At 56.9% G+C, this 17,565-nt stretch overlaps 1 protein-coding gene across 5 annotated transcripts; it reads left to right on the top strand.

Moving 5' to 3' along the window:
• Positions 1-360: 360 nt before the first annotated feature.
• On the top strand, positions 361-13,559 carry Slc4a3 (solute carrier family 4 member 3). Of its 5 annotated transcripts, XM_042679352.1 has the most exons (22): positions 361-494; positions 858-1,023; positions 1,604-1,875; positions 2,005-2,120; positions 2,552-2,751; positions 4,257-4,405; positions 4,552-4,732; positions 5,243-5,378; positions 5,615-5,798; positions 6,195-6,294; positions 6,663-6,847; positions 7,656-7,881; positions 8,099-8,317; positions 8,712-8,860; positions 9,040-9,234; positions 9,610-9,840; positions 10,168-10,257; positions 10,726-10,892; positions 11,442-11,695; positions 11,955-12,124; positions 12,324-12,497; positions 13,235-13,559. In XM_042679352.1, exons 1-22 carry the CDS (start codon positions 444-446, stop codon positions 13,310-13,312), a joined length of 3,693 nt encoding a protein of 1,230 aa, XP_042535286.1. In that variant the 5' UTR covers positions 361-443; the 3' UTR covers positions 13,313-13,559. The 5 variants fall into 5 exon arrangements, with proteins under 5 accessions (XP_042535286.1, XP_042535285.1, XP_042535283.1 ...); XM_042679351.1 differs by lacking the exon at positions 361-494 and having other exon boundaries at positions 863-935; XM_042679349.1 differs by lacking the exons at positions 361-494; positions 858-1,023 and having other exon boundaries at positions 1,063-1,875.
• Positions 13,560-17,565: the final 4,006 nt, after the last annotated feature.

The raw sequence follows: 17,565 nt of genomic DNA, 5'->3' as shown, positions 1-17,565 counted from the left end.
CGGCGCGGAGCGCGAGGAGGTGGAGCCGCGGGCTTCGGGCTCCGGCGCCTGCGTCCGCCGGGCCGGGCTGTGCGCGCCCGCCGAGCGGCCGGACCGGAGCCCGGCGGCCGCGCCCAGGAGCCGGCGGGGAGGGACATGGGGCGCGGCGACCCACTTGGGCCCCGCAGGCTGCAGAACCCGGAGGTACTGCGGGGCGGGGCGAAGCCACCGGGGCTGGGAGGGGGGCACCGGGCTGTCCCGGGCGTGGCTGGGCCTGGGAAGGGGGGGCGCACGGGCGGGGCGCGGGAACCCCAGCCCCGGAGGCGGGGGCCGTCAGCGCCGGGATCCTGACCCCGCTTCCCCCCCGCCCCAAGGCTGCTCTCTAGGCCACCGCAGCGCCCCCTTCTTACCCCGGACCCCGGTTTCTTCCTGAGCGAGAACCCCCAAAGCCGCTCCCCCCTGCCATGGCTAACGGAGTGATCCCGCCGCCCGGGGGCGCCTCCCCTCTCCCCCAGGTGATTGATGCGCGCGGGGGTGGGAGGGGGGAGAGATGGGAGGGACCCTGGGGTGGGGCCGAGTGTCCTCTGGCTGACCCTGGGACCCCCAGATCCAGGAGTGGAGCTGGGCTGTTGATAGGGAGAAAGGAGGTGTCTTTGGTATTTTTTCAGATCTGTGACGACCCCCACCCACCCCAAACCAAGGCCTGGGAACCTGCAGAGGCTTTCCGGGCTGCTGACCCAGGCCTGGGCTCAAGGGGAAAGGGAAGAGATAGAGCTACTGGTTTTCTTAGCCCCCAAGTAGGGCACGGAGTTACTTAAGGTGGGTGAATGGGGTGTTCCTGAGCCCAAGTGCTCAGAAGGGGCTGTCTGGGCCTGCAGGTCCGGGTGCCCTTGGAGGAGCCCCCTCTGAGTCCGGACGTCGAGGACGACGACGATGACCTGGGCAAGACCTTGGCTGTGAGCAGGTTTGGGGACCTCATCAGCAAGCCTCCGGCCTGGGACCCTGAGAAGCCCAGCCGCAGCTACAGCGAGCGGGACTTTGAGTGTGGGTAGCTTGGGGACCCCTACCTAGTGTGGCCGGCTACCTTCATCACCATCACCATCATCGCCACCATCACTGCGCTCACCTCCGGCTTGATCACCCAGTGCCATCCTGTGCTGGACTCTGTGCTGGGCCACTATGCCATGTTAAGTCATCCTGCCTACCTGGTCTATTGCCTGTTCACCTGCCAGGAGAGCTGGGCCCCAAACCAGGAGAGATCTAGGGAGATGAGTCCCGGCCTGTGTCAGTGACCTTCATCTTCCCCTTTGGTCGTGTTCTGTCTCCTCTGCCATGGCCCCATCTTGTCCCCCCTCAGCTCCTCTTCCTCCTCCTTGTCACATCATGCCTTCCCTCCCCCTTTCATGACTTTCTCCCTCCACCACGCCTGCTTTCCTTCTACCAGGCCTCACCAATGCCAGGAGCATGGACACAGGTGTGGGGGGTGGGTGGAGCAAGACTGGCCTGGAGGAAGGATTAGGGGACTCCTGTTTGAAGCATTGAGCTAAAATAGGGCATGTGCCCCTTGGAATGGGGAGGGCCCCTTCTCCTGTGGGAGCCTCAACTGGCTCTCCTGCACCCCCAGTTCACCGGCACACATCCCACCATACCCACCACCCGCTCTCGGCCCGCCTGCCTCCACCCCACAAGTTACGACGCCTGCCCCCCACCTCTGCCCTGCACACCAAGAGGAAGAAGAAGAAGGAGAAAACCTCTGCTCCCCCCTCGGAGGGGACCCCTCCCATCCAGGAAGAGGGAGGAGCTGGAGCCGAGGAGGAGGAAGAGGAGGAGGAGGAGGGGGAATCTGAGGCAGAACCTGTGGAGCCTCCACCCGCAGGGCCTCCACAGAAAGCAAAGGTAGGGACCTGCCTCTGGAAGAGGGGCTCACGGGTGGGGAACAGGTGCAGAGGGGACACAGGAGGACGCAGCAGTGGGAGAGGGCTGGGTGGTACAGGCAGAGGCCCAGGTATATCCATGTTTCCGTAGTTCTCCATTGGCAGCGATGAAGATGACAGCCCTGGCCTTTCTGGCAGGGCCTCCTGCACCAAGCCTCTGCCCTCGGTGGGCCCACGTTCTGAACAGAGCCCCCAGAACTCCATCAGGTACTATCCCCAGGCCTCATTTGGTGGGTCTCTGTTCAGAGTAGCTAGCCCAAAGTCCTTGTTCCTGAGAACTGTCCCCAGGGGTGACCTGGAGAGCAGGGGAGATGGAGGTATCCCTGGGCCAGCTGCCCTCCATCCATCCATTACAAGGGGTGGGGGAGAATAAGAAGGGAGGAAAGAGGGAGGAGCAGAGACAAGAGGCCCAGAGTTTTTCAGGACCAAGGTGTCAAAGTAAAGAGGTTGGGGAACAGGAAGGAGGAGGAGGGTCAGTGAGTAGGGGAAGGGTGGACATGGCAGGGAGGGAAGGCCTGTGTCTTGGGCCTAGGCATCTACTCCGGGCCCCCAGGCTGGGGGAAGGTGTGGGAGCCCGCTAGCCTGGTTATCTCCCCATCTTTCCCTGTCTAGTCCAAGACTGCATGTTTCCTCCTTAGCTCTCCCAGCCCCCGGGCCCGGGCTTCCCGAATTGCTGCAGAGAAGAGCCGGCCGTGGAGTCCATCGGCCAGCTATGACCTGAAGGAGCGACTGTGCCCAGGCAGTGCCCTGGGTAACCCTGGTGGGACAGAGCAACGGGTGCCAACTGATGAGGCAGAGGCCCGGATGCTGGGCTCTGCAGACCTGGATGACATGAAGAGTGAGTGAGACCCAGTGGCAGCCCCACCGCCCACAAGCTCCCAACCTGCTGGGGACCTTGAAAAGTCCCCATGCTCTCCCCCACCCAGGGTCCAGTCTCTTCTGCGGTGTCCCTGTCTGCTGGAATGAGGCCAGTGGCAGGGAGCTCATTACCTCACCAAACCACTACGGACACAGCTAAGATTTCCCTTTGTGACACCTCAGGTTCTGATTCTGTCCTCTGAGTCAGTGTGGTGTAAGGTAGCCCTCTCTCCTACGTGGTATTTGAGGACATCACTGTATCCTCTTCTCCCAGGGCCTCTCTTTTCAGCAAACTTGTTATCCCTAGCTCTTGACTCTCTTTCTCACTGGCCCCCATACTGCCAGGCCCCTGCCTCTCCCTGGGCCAGCGTCACAGCTGCCCTCAGTCCATCCCACCGCCCTGGCTGTGATCTCGGCACATTCCTTCCATCTTATCAGTGCCCTGGCTTCAGTGCCACCTGTCATCACCCTCAGGGCTCTGTGCCCAGGCCAGGGGCATCACTGGTCCCGCCCTCCTCGTCCTCAGACCTACAGGGTATGGGTAGGAGAAAGGGGGGGGGGTCAGGGGAGGGCAGGGCTTTTGAGCTCAGTACGTCATGGAAAGTTGCCAGGGCCTGAGGACAGGGACAGGAACAATCCGATGGCAGCAGCAGCAGCAGCAGCAGTGGAATGGGGGGGCGGTCATGGGGAGGGCGTGTTTACAGGCCCAAGCTGGAGGCTGGTGGCAGCCAGAAGCAGACTTTGGGGACGTGGGGAGTCAGGGTCAGGTCCAGCTTTGTGTGGACAAAAGACCATTCTTGCCTGGACTCCTAACTCTTGGGATAGCCAGGATTCGGAGAGGGAACAGGGCCTGAGACCTTGGCCACTAGGGGAATGATGAGCTGGCTGGATGAGGCCATGGAGCCCAATGGGGTAGTGAACCCTGCACATGGGGACACCGAGGGCCAGGGTCCTGAGAGGGATCTAGCCCCCAGCCCTTGTGACTTGGTGGCCTCCGAGGACATAGAGATGTTTGTGCTGGATTTGGAGGACTATGGCCTGTGGGAGTCTGACAGGGGCCAGCTGAGCGCCATGGCAGGGACACCAGCTCGTGAGTAACTGGGCCGAGGACCTCTCCCTAACAGCTGGCCTGGGTGGGGGCTGGTGGAAGGAGGGGCCAGCAGCCCTGCCTGAGTCTGGGGTATGGAACTCTTGGAGATTTGGTCAGTCATGCGGCCCCATAGGGAGTGGGCCACGGATGAAGTTAGAGGGTCCAGTTGGGCTGTGAACTGAGTTGGGATCTGTCTTCTTGTTAGGACTCGATCCCTTAGGTGGCTTTCCTGAGTATCAATGTCGTTATCCATAAAAGGGCCCCCCTGGGTCTGTGGTCCTAGTGCTCATCAAGTTGACTGGTTGGGCAGGGCAAGGGGCTCGGGTCATGACCTGAGGCCTCAGGCTGGACCCCTGGGAACCCTAACACCCCCCCTCCCCTGTCTCTACACATAGGTCACCGGCTGGAGGACAACCCCGGTGTTCGGCGACACTTGGTGAAGAAGCCATCTCGGACGCAGGGAGGGAGGAGCAGCCCAAGTGGCCTGGCTCCCATCCTGCGCAGGAAGAAGAAGAAGAAGAAGTTGGATCGGAGACCTCATGAGGTACTGGATCCCAGAGGTGTGGGCCTGCAGTTTTGAGCCTTGCCCTTCCTTCCCCTCCCGGGCCGGCTCTGTGGTGGTGACATTCCCCTATGCCAGCACATCTGGCCTGGAAGCTTCCAGGCCCTCACTTTGGACTTGTACCCCAGGTGTTTGTGGAACTGAATGAACTGATGCTGGACCGCAGCCAGGAGCCTCACTGGCGGGAGACAGCCCGCTGGATCAAGTTTGAGGAAGATGTGGAGGAGGAGACGGAGCGCTGGGGCAAGCCCCATGTTGCCTCCCTTTCTTTCCGAAGCCTTTTGGAGCTCAGAAGGACCATTGCCCATGGTAGGGGTCCTCCGTGGTGGCCTGGGGCTACCTGCCTTCCCCATGTTCACAGAGCTTAGCTTGTACCTGTACTAGGCTGCCCACAGAGCTTAGCTTGTACCTGTACTAGGCTGCCCACAGAGCTTAGCTTGTACCTGTACTAGGCTGCCCAGGGCTCTCGGACTACTTCCTGGAGTCCTATACCTAGGCCACACCTGACCACCACTTTGGGGCTGTGGGTTCCAGTGTCTGAGCAGCCCATAATATACTCTGAGAGGCAGGGCTGGCATGGGCTCCTTGGTACTTAGTGAGTGTTAAGTTACCCATCTGGAAATTAACTTGTGACTCACCTTCCTTGGTGAGGAGGGGCCTGCTTGCTCTTGTTCACCTCTTCCCATGGCTGCATGGACTGTGTGTCTGTTGGAGTGACTGGCTGTGCATCCTCTCCAGTCTATGTACCTGCCCTTGGGAGCATAGCAGGGGCCAGGGGCTTCTGTGTGACAGATGACTCCTGCTCTTCCTGTGATCTAGGAGCGGCCCTCTTGGACCTGGAGCAAACAACTCTACCAGGCATCGCACACCTTGTGGTGGAGACCATGATCGTATCTGACCAGATCCGGCCAGAGGACAGGGCCAGTGTCCTGCGGACCTTGCTGCTAAAACACAGGTGTGTACCTGGTACCCAGGAAGTGTCTGTCTGCTTCAGCTTGCCTTCCAGAGGTACAGACTCCTCCATGTGGCTCTCCTTCAGCCTCCACTTGAAGACAGAAAGTGACTAGGAGCTCATTCCCCATCCTTCCTTCTACACCCCCAATCATGAGAAAGTTCTTACACTGCCGAGAGGCGCGGGGGCCCAGATCCTGCCCCTTCTCTCCTCCTAACTCACCTCTCTCCTTTCTCTAGCCATCCCAATGATGACAAGGACAGTGGCTTCTTCCCCCGGAACCCATCGAGTTCCAGTGTGAACTCAGTCCTGGGGAATCATCACCCCACCCCTAGCCATGGCCCTGATGGCCCAGTGCCAACCATAGCTGATGACCTCGGAGAGCCAGCCCCACTTTGGCCACACGACCCTGATGCCAAGGAGGTCAGTGGCCTTGCTGTGGCCTGAGCCTGAGAGGATATGCAGTTTGAGTTGAGGTCTTCAGTGGCTTTGTTGCTGTGTAGGGAAGAGGGAAGGTTGGCTGGCTGGCACCATGCTAGGCATGCAGGGGATCTGTGGGTGGTGTGTGATGGGTGTTGTGTTTCCAGGAAGGCACAGGATTTCAATGCAAAGGGGTTGCTGGCACATGGGAGCCGTGAACACAAGAGAAAGCTGGGCTGGTATAGGGTTTAGAGGGTGGGGTACAGATCCTAGGCTGGTCTCTTCCTGTTGTGGGGAGGGAGTATGCAGGACACAAATCCAGGGCTGGAGCAAAAGGTGGGAGGGCCTGCCATGGCCTCCGGTCTGGGTCCCAGCCCTATTCCAGTTCTGCGTCCTCAGAAGCCCCTCCACATGCCCGGGGGAGATGGTCATCGGGGGAAAAGCCTGAAGCTGCTGGAGAAGATCCCTGAAGATGCTGAAGCCACTGTTGTGCTTGTGGGTGAGAAGGGAGGGCTGGGTGTGGGAGGCGGGTCTGCAGAGCATGTGCCCCACTATAGAGGCTGGATCCCTAATCCCTTCTTTCCCCATTTCCTGCCTGCTTCCCATCCAGTTCTCGGCCATCTTGATGGCCGCTGGTTTACACAGCACCATTGTGAGACTTAGACAAAAGCAACCTTTAATTACTACCTTTAATTGCCATCTATTAGTAAATTATAAGTATACAAACACATAAATGAATGGGAACCCCAATAGATTGATGTTTCTTAGTGCAGTGTACAACCTGTGCATAAATACCCCAATCTCCCCTCTAGGATCTGCCTTGACAGCTCCCTTTTACCCAGCATCCTCTTCTGCCTTCTTCTCTAGGCTGTGTGCCTTTCTTGGAGCAGCCAGCAGCAGCCTTTGTGCGGCTGAGCGAGGCTGTGCTGTTGGAGTCTGTGCTTGAGGTCCCTGTGCCTGTCCGCTTCCTCTTTGTGATGCTGGGGCCCAGCCACACCAGCACCGACTATCATGAACTTGGGCGTTCTATTGCTACCCTGATGTCTGACAAGGTGGGCCTTGCACTCCACGCTGGGTTCTTAGCCTAGGCCTCCTAGCCGCTGCTTGTACCCTGGCCTTCCCATTGCCGACAGTGTTCCTATGAAAGCAAGGGTGTGAGAGGCCCTCCTGGCTGTGCTCTCGAAGATGACTGGAGGAGTTGTTGGCCCAGGGTAGAAATGGAAACCCTGGGCCAGGGCTTGGGAAGCAGGTGGTGCTGCAGACCCAGACCCCAAATAGCAGGAGATGTGAATGGGAGGGCTGGTGGTGCTGGCCTTTGTTGAGGCTTCTCCTGGGGCTGAAGTGGACACAGAAGTGTCCTCTTACCAGGGGTGATTTTCAGGAGACCTGTCAGCCTGTAGGGTGTGGGCACTGCCAAATCAGAATGGTTCTGTAGGTCCTCACTACACATGCAATAGCACTTTTTTTTTTTAGTTTTTAATTATTAGATTTTTTTAGTTTTTAATTATTATTATTATTATTATTTTTGTCAGTTGTGGGGCTTGAACTCTGGGCCTGGGTGCTGTCCCTGAGCCCTTCAGCTCAAGGCTAGTGCTCTACCACTTCCACCACTTTAGTTTTCCGTGGAAATGTTAGGAAGCCCTGAGGGGAAGGGAGGAATCCTGGGCAGGTCAGGGCAGTGGCTGCCTGCTGGCCTGCAGGGAAGTGTGTCAGTGTTTTGACAACTGATACTGCTAGACCACGCTGGCATGTGTGGCCAACTGTCTACCCTGCCCTAGCTCTGTGACCCCACACTGCCTCTCTCAAGTCCTCAGGCTGCCTCAGCCCTTCCAGGAGGACATGACTGCCTCTTCTTTCCAGCTGTTTCACGAAGCTGCCTATCAGGCCGATGATCGGCAGGATCTGCTGGGCGCCATCAGCGAGTTCCTGGATGGCAGCATTGTGATTCCCCCATCTGAAGTGGAGGGCCGAGATCTGCTGCGCTCCGTGGCTGCCTTCCAGCGCGAGCTCCTGAGGAAGAGGCGGGAGCGGGAGCAGACCAAAGTGGAGATGACCACTCGGGGGGGCTACGTGGCCCCTGGCAAAGGTCAGACCTGTTGGGGCCGAGTCTTCCTGACACACATACACCCCCCTCCCGGGGCCTGAAGCGGTGACACTAGCCTTGTCCTGACTCCCCCAGTCCTTTGTGCCACATTGGCTTTTTGTCTCTGACCTCCAAGTCCCAGGCTGCATGGGGGCACTGAGCTTGGGGCCTCCAAGCAGGAGGGAAGGGTCTGTCCCAGCGGTCCCTTGTTTCCCCACAGAGCTTGCTTTGGAGATGGGGGGCTCGGAGGCAGCCCCTGAAGATGACCCCCTGCGGCGGACAGGCTCGGTGTTTGGGGGGCTCATCCGGGACGTGAAAAGGCGGTACCCACATTACCCCAGCGACCTGCGGGATGCCCTGCACTCACAGTGTGTGGCTGCTGTGCTCTTCATCTACTTTGCTGCCCTCAGTCCTGCCATCACTTTCGGGGGGCTGCTAGGTGAGGGCAGGGGAGAAGTGAGGCTCCTGTGGCCATTTAGGGAGTCTCAGGGAGCAGCTGGTTCAGGGGGGCCCCAGTGATTCCTTTCGGGGGCTTTATGTAGTATTGTATGCCTGTAATGCCAGCACCCAGGAGGCTGGAGTTCCAGGTCAGCCTAGAACTCAGGTCTACACAGTGAGACGGTGCTTCAGAAAACAAGCAAAAGCAAAACAGGCGAGAAGGGTAGGAGGGGTGCGAGGGTGGGGGACCCTGGCTTTACCTTGGGACTGGTGGGAAGGGAATGATAAGAAGGAGGGTGGGCAGGAGACTTGTCTGTCTGTTCCTGCAGGACAGATGAGGGAGTCAGGTAGAAAGCCAGACTAACACCCCTGCCCCACCCACTCCCCTGCCCCAGGAGAGAAGACTGAGGGGCTGATGGGTGTGTCTGAGCTGATCGTGTCCACCGCTGTCCTCGGTGTTCTCTTCTCCTTGCTGGGGGCCCAGCCGCTCCTTGTGGTTGGCTTTTCTGGGCCTCTGCTTGTCTTCGAAGAAGCTTTCTTCAAGGTGATGCCTGCCTTCTTCTCCCTCCTCAATCTCTCCCCCCCCCCCCCCCCCGCACCCTCCAGCCCTGTGCCCTTCTAGCCCAGGTGATGACCCCTGAACTCTCCTCCCTTGCCCATCTCTTGGGGCACTGATGTCCAGGGCAGACCGTGTCTGAGTAATCATTCTTCCCCTGCTCCTAGTTCTGCCGAGCCCAGGACCTGGAGTACCTCACGGGCCGGGTGTGGGTCGGCCTCTGGCTGGTGGTTTTCGTCCTGGCCCTGGTGGCTGCGGAGGGCAGCTTCCTTGTCCGCTACATCTCTCCATTCACCCAGGAGATCTTCGCCTTCCTCATCTCACTCATTTTCATCTACGAGACCTTCCACAAACTCTACAAGGTAGTGGGTCCAAGGGACAGGTAGCGCTGGGGCCTGGGCCGAACCCCAGGCAGGGCAGAAGGGGGGTAGGTATGGAGCGCTGGGGGCAAGGGGACAGAAGGGGCTCTGTTGGATGAGGGTGTGGCCTCCGGCTGAGCTGAAGGAGAGGGAGTTAAGCCCAGAGCAAGTTAATTCAAGATTCTAGACTCAGCAGAGAGGACTTACTTGTGTGTGGTGGAGTAGGTAGCCCTAAGAGGCTGTGTGTCCTGGAAGTGAGTGTGTGTGTGTGTGTGTGTGTGTGTGTGTGAGAGAGAGAGAGAGAGGGGGGGGGGGAGAGGAGGCAGAGGGAGAGGAGAAGAGAGAGAATGAGAAGGTATCCTTGCTTTCCACTCACAGGTGTTCACGGAGCACCCTCTGCTGCCATTCTATCCCCCTGAGGGGGATCTGGAGGGGGGCCTGGAGGCTGGCTTGGAGCTGAATGGCAGTGCCCTGCCCCCCACTGATGGACCCCCAGGCCCGAGGAACCAGCCCAATACAGCCCTGCTGTCCCTCATCCTCATGCTGGGGACCTTCCTTATCGCCTTCTTCCTGCGAAAGTTCAGGAACAGCCGCTTCCTGGGTGGCAAGGTGTGTGGCGGCTGGGTGTGGAGCGGTGCCATGTTTGATACCTGCAGTCACTGTCCAGCTTGGCTCCTGAGGGAGGCGGAACCTCTTTCCCTCTCAGGCCAACCAAGTCTGACAGCCCCGCCTGCCCACCAGTGGCCTCCTCCTTGGGCATTTCTTACTGGTTGGTCATAGTTCAGTCAATACAGGAATGCCTTCCAGGCAGAGCGGGGGGCCTCTCGGGAGTCAGGCTAGGGGCTATCTGGCTCCATCTTGGCCTGAGGAAGGGTGCAAGGGAGTCTGCTGAGCCTCCCTCCATGTCTGCTTCCTCCCTGGCCCAACCCTCTGCAGGCTCGCCGCATCATTGGGGATTTTGGCATCCCCATCTCCATTCTGGTAATGGTCCTGGTGGACTACTCCATTACGGACACTTACACGCAGGTGAGTGCGCCTGGCTGTGGAGGAGCTGGCATTCGCCTCGGGTCAAGATTGGGGCTGCAGCCTGACTCTCCTTAGAGGAGGCGGCCTGCTGGGGCCACGCGAGGGAGGGTGGGACTGGGTCCTGGGAGCCGCTGTGAAGTCCAGCCAAGAGCATCTGAGCCGTGGGTGACCCGAAGAGGAATCTGGAGGAGCAGGTGTGAGTTGGGGCGGGATGACAGATTTGACACGAGTTTAGGAATAAACTTTTATTTCCCTGCCCCCAAAATGACCCCTGGAGGGACAGTGACTTTGGGGAATGCAGAACAAGTTCTTCCTCTCCTCCTGTTCCCCCCAGAATTCTGGCCCTGTGGAATCAGAGCTCGGAGGGAGCAGCTCCTGCGTGGGCCTTCAGCATGTGGGAGGCCCGGGCAGAAGCAGTGTAGCAGTGGGCAGGTGTCCCTGACCGCTGTCTTCCTGTGTGCCCTGCAGAAGCTGACAGTGCCCACAGGGCTCTCCGTGACGTCCCCTCATAAGCGCACGTGGTTCATTCCACCTCTGGGCAGTGCCCGCCCTTTTCCACCCTGGATGATGGTGGCAGCTGCCGTCCCTGCCCTCCTCGTCCTCATCCTGATATTCATGGAGACACAGATCACTGCGTGAGAGGGCTGGGGCTAGGTGTGGGGGGAAGGGGAGGGTCGGGGCTCGTTCTGTGGCTGAGTTTTAGGGTTCAGGAGGGGATATCTATCAGTCTGGGGTGCCAGGTGCGTGGCTGCTGTAGCAGGCCTTGAGGAGTTGGCAGGGGTGAGGAGGTGGGGGGAGCTGGGGCAGGGGTGAGGCATTGAGGGTCCAGGCTTGGTTTCCTTGTGAGGAAATGGCACGGTGCCCATCTGTCACCACCACCGTTTGCAGAGCGGCACTTGACAGTGCTCAGATCGCTGGCAGGGTGTTCTCACACCCAGAGATGCTCGCGTGTATCTCATTTTGGTTAACCCAAAATAACACGGTGAGATCTGACAGCTGGCTTTTGTGGTGCTTTTAAATATTCACAGTATGAGAATTTGGCTCAGATTTGCTGCAATGTGAGAACTTCAATTTGGGAATCTGAAAGAGGAAGCTGGCAGGTCCGGGAAGAGGACCCCCCCCCCTCCCGTCCATGTGCACCCATGCTGTGCCCGCCGCGGCCCCTCACTTCCTGTCCTCTGCAGGCTCATCGTCAGTCAGAAAGCTCGGAGGCTGCTCAAGGGCTCCGGCTTCCACCTCGACCTGTTGCTGATTGGCTCCCTGGGTGGCCTCTGTGGGCTCTTTGGGTTGCCCTGGCTCACCGCTGCCACCGTCCGCTCCGTCACCCACGTCAATGCACTGACTGTGATGCGCACCGCCATAGCTCCGGGCGACAAGCCCCAGATCCAGGAGGTGCGGGAGCAGCGGGTCACCGGGGTGCTCATCGCCTGCCTCGTGGGTGAGAGCCTGGTCTCCCTCAGGCCTGCCTTCCCAGGGGAGCCCCGTGGCTGAAAGCCTCCCCACCTGAGGTTCTGCCCAGGTCCCTCCTGAATCTGCAGGTGTGTCATGTCCGGCCCTCCCTCCAGCCTGCTGACACTGAGTGTCGGCCGGTCTTCTCTGTCCTGCTCCATTTCCGGTCAGTCGTAGCCTCCCATCCCCCAGGCCTCTCCTCACAGGGGCCATCCAGGGGTCAGGTAGGCCTGTGTCACCTCCTCCAGGCCTGTCCATCGTCATGGGGGCTGTGCTGCGGCGGATCCCATTGGCTGTGCTCTTCGGGATTTTCCTCTACATGGGGGTCACATCGCTGTCTGGTATCCAGTTGTCCCAGCGTCTGTTGCTTATCCTCATGCCAGCAAAACACCATCCTGAGCAGCCTTATGTGACCAAGGTCAGGCCAGGGTGCATGAAGGTGGGGAGGTGGAGGGGGGGATGCATGAAGGTAGGGAGGTGGAGTGGGCGGTAGAGAGGTCACCAGAGACCGACAGGATCAGTAAGGTGAGTTGGGAGTTGGAGCCACATTCCCAAAGGTGTGGGTAGGTGCAGACTGTGGCTGCCGGGCGGTGAGGCCTGCTGCCCCTCCCCCTCAGGTGAAGACGTGGCGGATGCACCTGTTCACCTGCATCCAGCTGGGCTGCATTGCTCTGCTCTGGGTGGTGAAGTCCACGGCAGCTTCGTTGGCCTTTCCCTTCCTGCTGCTGCTCACCGTGCCTCTGAGGCGTTGCCTTCTGCCTCGGCTCTTCCAGGACAGGGAGCTGCAGGCGGTAAGGGGTGATCCAGGACAGGGAGCTGCAGGCGGTAAGGGGTGATCCAGGACAGGGAGCTGCAGGCGGTAAGGGGTGATCCAGGACAGGGAGCTGCAGGTGGAAAGGGGTGACAGTTTGGGGTGGCAGGATTCAGGTGGAGTTGCAATCTCTGCTTGGCTTTCTGTTGGTTTGTGTGACCTTAGGCAGGTTACCTAGCCTTTTATCTAAAATCCGATTCTCATCTGTCTCATGGGGCTGGTAATAGTTTCTGTCCTTGATAGGGATGCTGGAAGGAGTAAATACTCAGGCCAGTGAAGCATTCTGTGTGACTGTTTGGTACAAAGCTCAGCACAGGACTGTTGTGAACAGCTGTGCAGGTTGTGCCCTGAACAAAGGCACCTAGCTGAGGATGAGTATGGTGGCATGGTGCATGCCGTCCACCCTGGGCTGTTTTTGTCTGCTATGGAAAGGACGTCTTTGTGCCCCTCATCCACACTCAGACATGGCATACAGAGATACTGCAGGAACCAGCAGTGGCCCCAGGAAAGACCTCCTATGTAGTGGCCACTACCGTTATTCATAGGATTAGGAGGGGGTGGGTGACCTGAAGATTTTTGGCACAGGCAATGCTTTCACTGGAGTCCTGGTCCCTGTGGACAGTGAAGCCCAAGGCAGGGCTGGGAGAGGGAGGACTGATGGAGAACATGGAGGCAGGAGGGGACGAGTCCTCCCCAACCCTGTGCTCTGTTCTACAGCTGGACTCGGAAGATGCGCAGCCAAACTTTGACGAGGATGGCCAGGATGAGTACAACGAGCTTCACATGCCCGTGTGACCCCCCTTGGAGACCCCACCTTAGTGACTGGCGGAACCCAGGACCCAGGCAGGGCCCAGCACCAGGGCCAGGGGCTCCTCGTGGCCCAGGGATGTGTCCAGAGCTACTGCTCATGCTTAGCCCATGGCCTCCCTGACTTGGGGCTGGGCCTTTCACACACCAGACGACACAAGCTTTGAGCTCATTATAACCACACTCCTTGTCTTGTGTCTGCCTCACTTTCTTGGTTCCATCTCTGATTTCTCAGGACCCTGGCCCTTCTGGAATTGGAAGAATTGGAAGAATTTCACTATCAGGGTCACTAAAACCAGGAGGGGTTTGAGGCCAGGAGGGGCCTTGGGGATGGGAGAAAAGAATCGATACTACATAAGGTTAAAGCTGCATCTTATCATTCTCCTTCCTCTTAGATCCACTCCAGTTCGGGAGCTGGAGGAGCTCAAGGTTTGCTCAAGGTCATTGAAAGTGTGAGGGGGGGAAGGGCAGGGAGAGGAGAGGGAACCGTTTGTTCCACTTTAGCCTCTAGAGAAATCAGTTCACCTTCCATGGTTTGTGGGGCTACAGCAGGGAGGGAAAACACTTATCTTTTTTTCTTGTTCCCTGGCAGTAGGGACCGCAGCCCAGTCTCCTAGACGCCAGGGTAGTGCTGGATTTGGGGCCCTTTGGACCATCTTAGATTTTCCTGGCTTAAGAGCAGTTCTGGGATTCCTGAAGCTTACTCCTTGTGCAACCATCTCTGTTTTGCCAGAAATAACCTGGGGAGGCCTTGAGGAGGGTGGAATGGGGCCCCTTGCCTCACGGTTGCTAGGCAACTAGCAGCTGTTGTCCCTGTGTGGCCCTCTGGTGGTCATTCTCACATACTGCAGGTCCTATTCCAGCTGAGCAGGAGTTAGGCTGCCACCTGGTGGATCTGCTGCAACCCCACTAGATCTCATTCAGTTCCTCCTGGAGGGACAGCGGGTCAGGGAGACTCATGGAACTCTGCAGTGCTGAGCATCAGGGTTGAGGACCCCTCTCCCCACATTGGCCATTCCCTCTAGAGCTGGCCCTGTATTCTCCTTACACTTTTGCTCTTTGACTTCCAGGGGTTCAGGTCTGTACCTAGTTTCCCAAGGCTGGTCTAGGACCCGCAGTGAGACTGTTTGTTGTGTTCCTAAGGAAGAATTGAGCCTCCCAGCTGCCCCGGATTATCATCCAGGACACTTGATGATAATCCTCCCCGCTCCCTAGATCTCTGGCGCCACAGTGTCCCTAACTTCATCTGGCCACGGGCCGACTTGCATAGCTGATGTGAGGATGAAAATCCCTTTTTCCTTAGATTGGCCAAGGCAAAGTGGAATTTCAAAACAGCTTTGCCAAGGACCAGAGTGAAGGTCAAATGCAAAGCCTAGAAAATAGGACATGTGCAAAGCACAAAGGTGGATCCACTCACAGGCAGATTTGGCTGAGCGCCTGCATGTGGGAACCCTACTTTCTCCCACAGCTTGGATCTGATGCTCCTCCTGGATCGTGATGCAATCTGGGCACTCTTGTTTGGTCTGGGAATTCCTAGGGCCCTTAAGAAGGATTCCACCCCTGCCCCCTTCCCCCCACATACACCATAAACCTGGAAGAATTGGCCCGTCACTGGCACAGCTCTGCCAATCATTTGTGTTTCAGCCAGTAGCTGACTACTCATGGCAGGCACCTGTGGGGGTTTTAAGACGCCTTAAGGGGGCTGCAGCAACTGAAAGGTTACCACCATGGGAGCCTTGAGGAGGATCGGGAAGGAAGGGGATGGAGGCCACGCTGGGTATGTAAGAGACAAATGACAAAGCCATAGAGCAAATTCATGTAGCAGGGCCGGGCTTGTGGCTGATGGTCAGGGTCTGTCATTCTGGGATGTTTGGAGTTTCCTCTGAAGCCTAGTACTTCCTGTGTTTCCCTGCCTTCCCCTTCGCCAGGCTCAGGCCTTATCTTCTCAGGGGCCTTACTCCCTTTAGTAAGGCCTTTCCAGGGTATAGAGAGGAGCCCCATCTGGTCGTGATGGCACAATCCTGGATGCAGGACTAGAAAGGACGTGAGAGCCACGGTACATTGTCGAACAGCCCTAATGCCAGCTTCTTTGGACTGGAAATGTTTTGGAGAGTATGAAAGGTGGCAGGGGACCCCTTCCAACAAGGGTTATCAGGCCCATCGCCATATTATGTCTACTTTTGGGGCTCTCTGAGCCGAATCTTGGGCAGCTACCCAAAACTTTCACTATCCTTGGACAGATCTAAAGCCACTTCAGGCCCTTATTTTACCTTGAGCAAACAGGGTAGCTGTCATCACCTTGTTTCTTGCATAGGGGATTCAGCTCACTCCAGACACCCGAAGCCCCTATGACAGCTTCTGACTGTCAGAGCTCACAGGCCATCTGCTTGCCTTGCCCTGCACCTCTCCCTTAGGGCACAGAAGCTGGCACTAATGTGTCCCATTTGGCAGGTGGCGTGACATGGCTTCTTGTATTGGATCAGGTGACTGCAATAATGATCATGCTTGTTGACACTTGGAGCTCTCAAAGGGAATTTTAAGCAGCAAAGGAAAGATGAGACAAAAATGAAGGGCATCTGTACCAAAGGTTGCTCACAGCCGGTGAAGAAGCTGTGGTTGAAAACAATATAAACAGATTTTGGTGGCCTTCAACAGAAGGTTGGATCTAGTGAAGCAAACTAGGAAATGTGAAGTGAGGAATTTTGTTTCCAGATAAATAAATTATATGATAATTTGAGAGAATTGGATCGGTTGCATGACTCAACATTTGGGCAAAGTAAGACTCTGTTAATGATCAGTAGGATTTATGTTCTGGCAGGAAGAGGTAATATTGAGACTGCTGCTGGGATTAATTTTGTCGGAACTGTTTCTTTGTATTGAATAATGCTCTATCAAGGGCTAACTAAGCAGATGGTTGTTGGTATGCTCTCTGGGTTGAATGAATCATGATAGAGTTTAGATAGCAAGGAGAAATTACAGAGAGCTCTATGTCCAATGTCTCCAGAGCAGGGGTCAGTACCCTAAGAGATGGTGGACATGGAGGAGTTGGGCACATCTGGGGATGAGTGGGGGATGGGGTATGGCAAAATGCTGGAGAGTTCAGAGCTGGCAGAAAGAAGACACTGTTCTGGTGCTAGTGGCTCACTCCTGTAATCCTAGCTACTCAGGAGGCTGAGATTGAGATCTGAGAATCGCAGTGGAAGCTAACCTAGGTAGGAAAGCCCATGAGACTCATCTCCAGTTAATTACAAAAAGCTAGAAATGGCACTATGGCACAAGTGGTAGAGTGCTATCTTTGAGCAAAAAAGCTCAAGAACAGTGCCCAGGCCCTGAGGTCAAGCCCCAGGCCCCCATAACCCCCCAGCCCCACAAAGCACTGGGTAAACCAGACTTCATTTTGAAGCCCACATCCCTCTGAGCTTCTACTGCTTGTACTTTCTGACTCTTCTAGGTCATAAGATCAGCAGAGACCTGGCCTACGCCTTTTCTGTACCCTGGGTGTCACCCCCAGTGCTTGGCCACAGTGTGTGGAAGGTATAGGGTTGAGCAGTCGATAGAATAGGAGGACCATGGCAGTCAGACTGCCTCATAGAGTAGGACTCCGCGAAGGCCAGGGTACTATCAGGAGGACTTTTAAAGAATCCTGAGACCATGTTGATTCTTGTTTTTGTTCATTTCCATTACAGTTGCTTCTCTGCCTATTGGTAAATAATGCCCCCCCAAATCAGAAGAGGCATTGTGGGTGTTTTCTTGTGACGATTGGAGGGAGAGATAATGGCAGTTCAATATTATGAATAACCAGGCTGCTGACTTTATAGCAGAGAACATATCATGAACAGATCAACCTGACGATCTCTCAGCATCATGTAGAGTTAAGCTGAAGTAAACGTGTGAGTTGGGCTGGGCATGTGGCTCCAGTGGTAGGATGTCTGATTGGAAGTGCAAGGCCCTGAGTTCAAACCTCATTAATACTCTTCTCCTCCTTTCCCCCCCAAAAGTGATTTGGTTTATAGAAACAACTGAACAATTACCAGGCACCAATGTGACAATGGTAGGAAGGGTGGAAGTTTCAGAAATTAGGTGTGTGTGTGGGCACACGCGTGCACATGCATGCATGTGCCAGCCAATACTACTGTGGCTTGAACTCAGGGCTCAGGTGCTGTCCCTTAGCTTTTTTCATTCAAGGCTGGTGTTTATACTACTTGAGTCACAGCTCCAATTTGTCTTGTTAATTGGCATTG

The sequence above is a fragment of the Dipodomys spectabilis genome, unplaced genomic scaffold (genome assembly GCF_019054845.1).
Source record: "Dipodomys spectabilis isolate Male_0828 unplaced genomic scaffold, ASM1905484v1 ptg000051l, whole genome shotgun sequence".
Taxonomy (NCBI): Eukaryota; Metazoa; Chordata; class Mammalia; order Rodentia; family Heteromyidae; genus Dipodomys; species Dipodomys spectabilis.
This window is presented reverse-complemented; position numbering and strand designations above follow the sequence as displayed.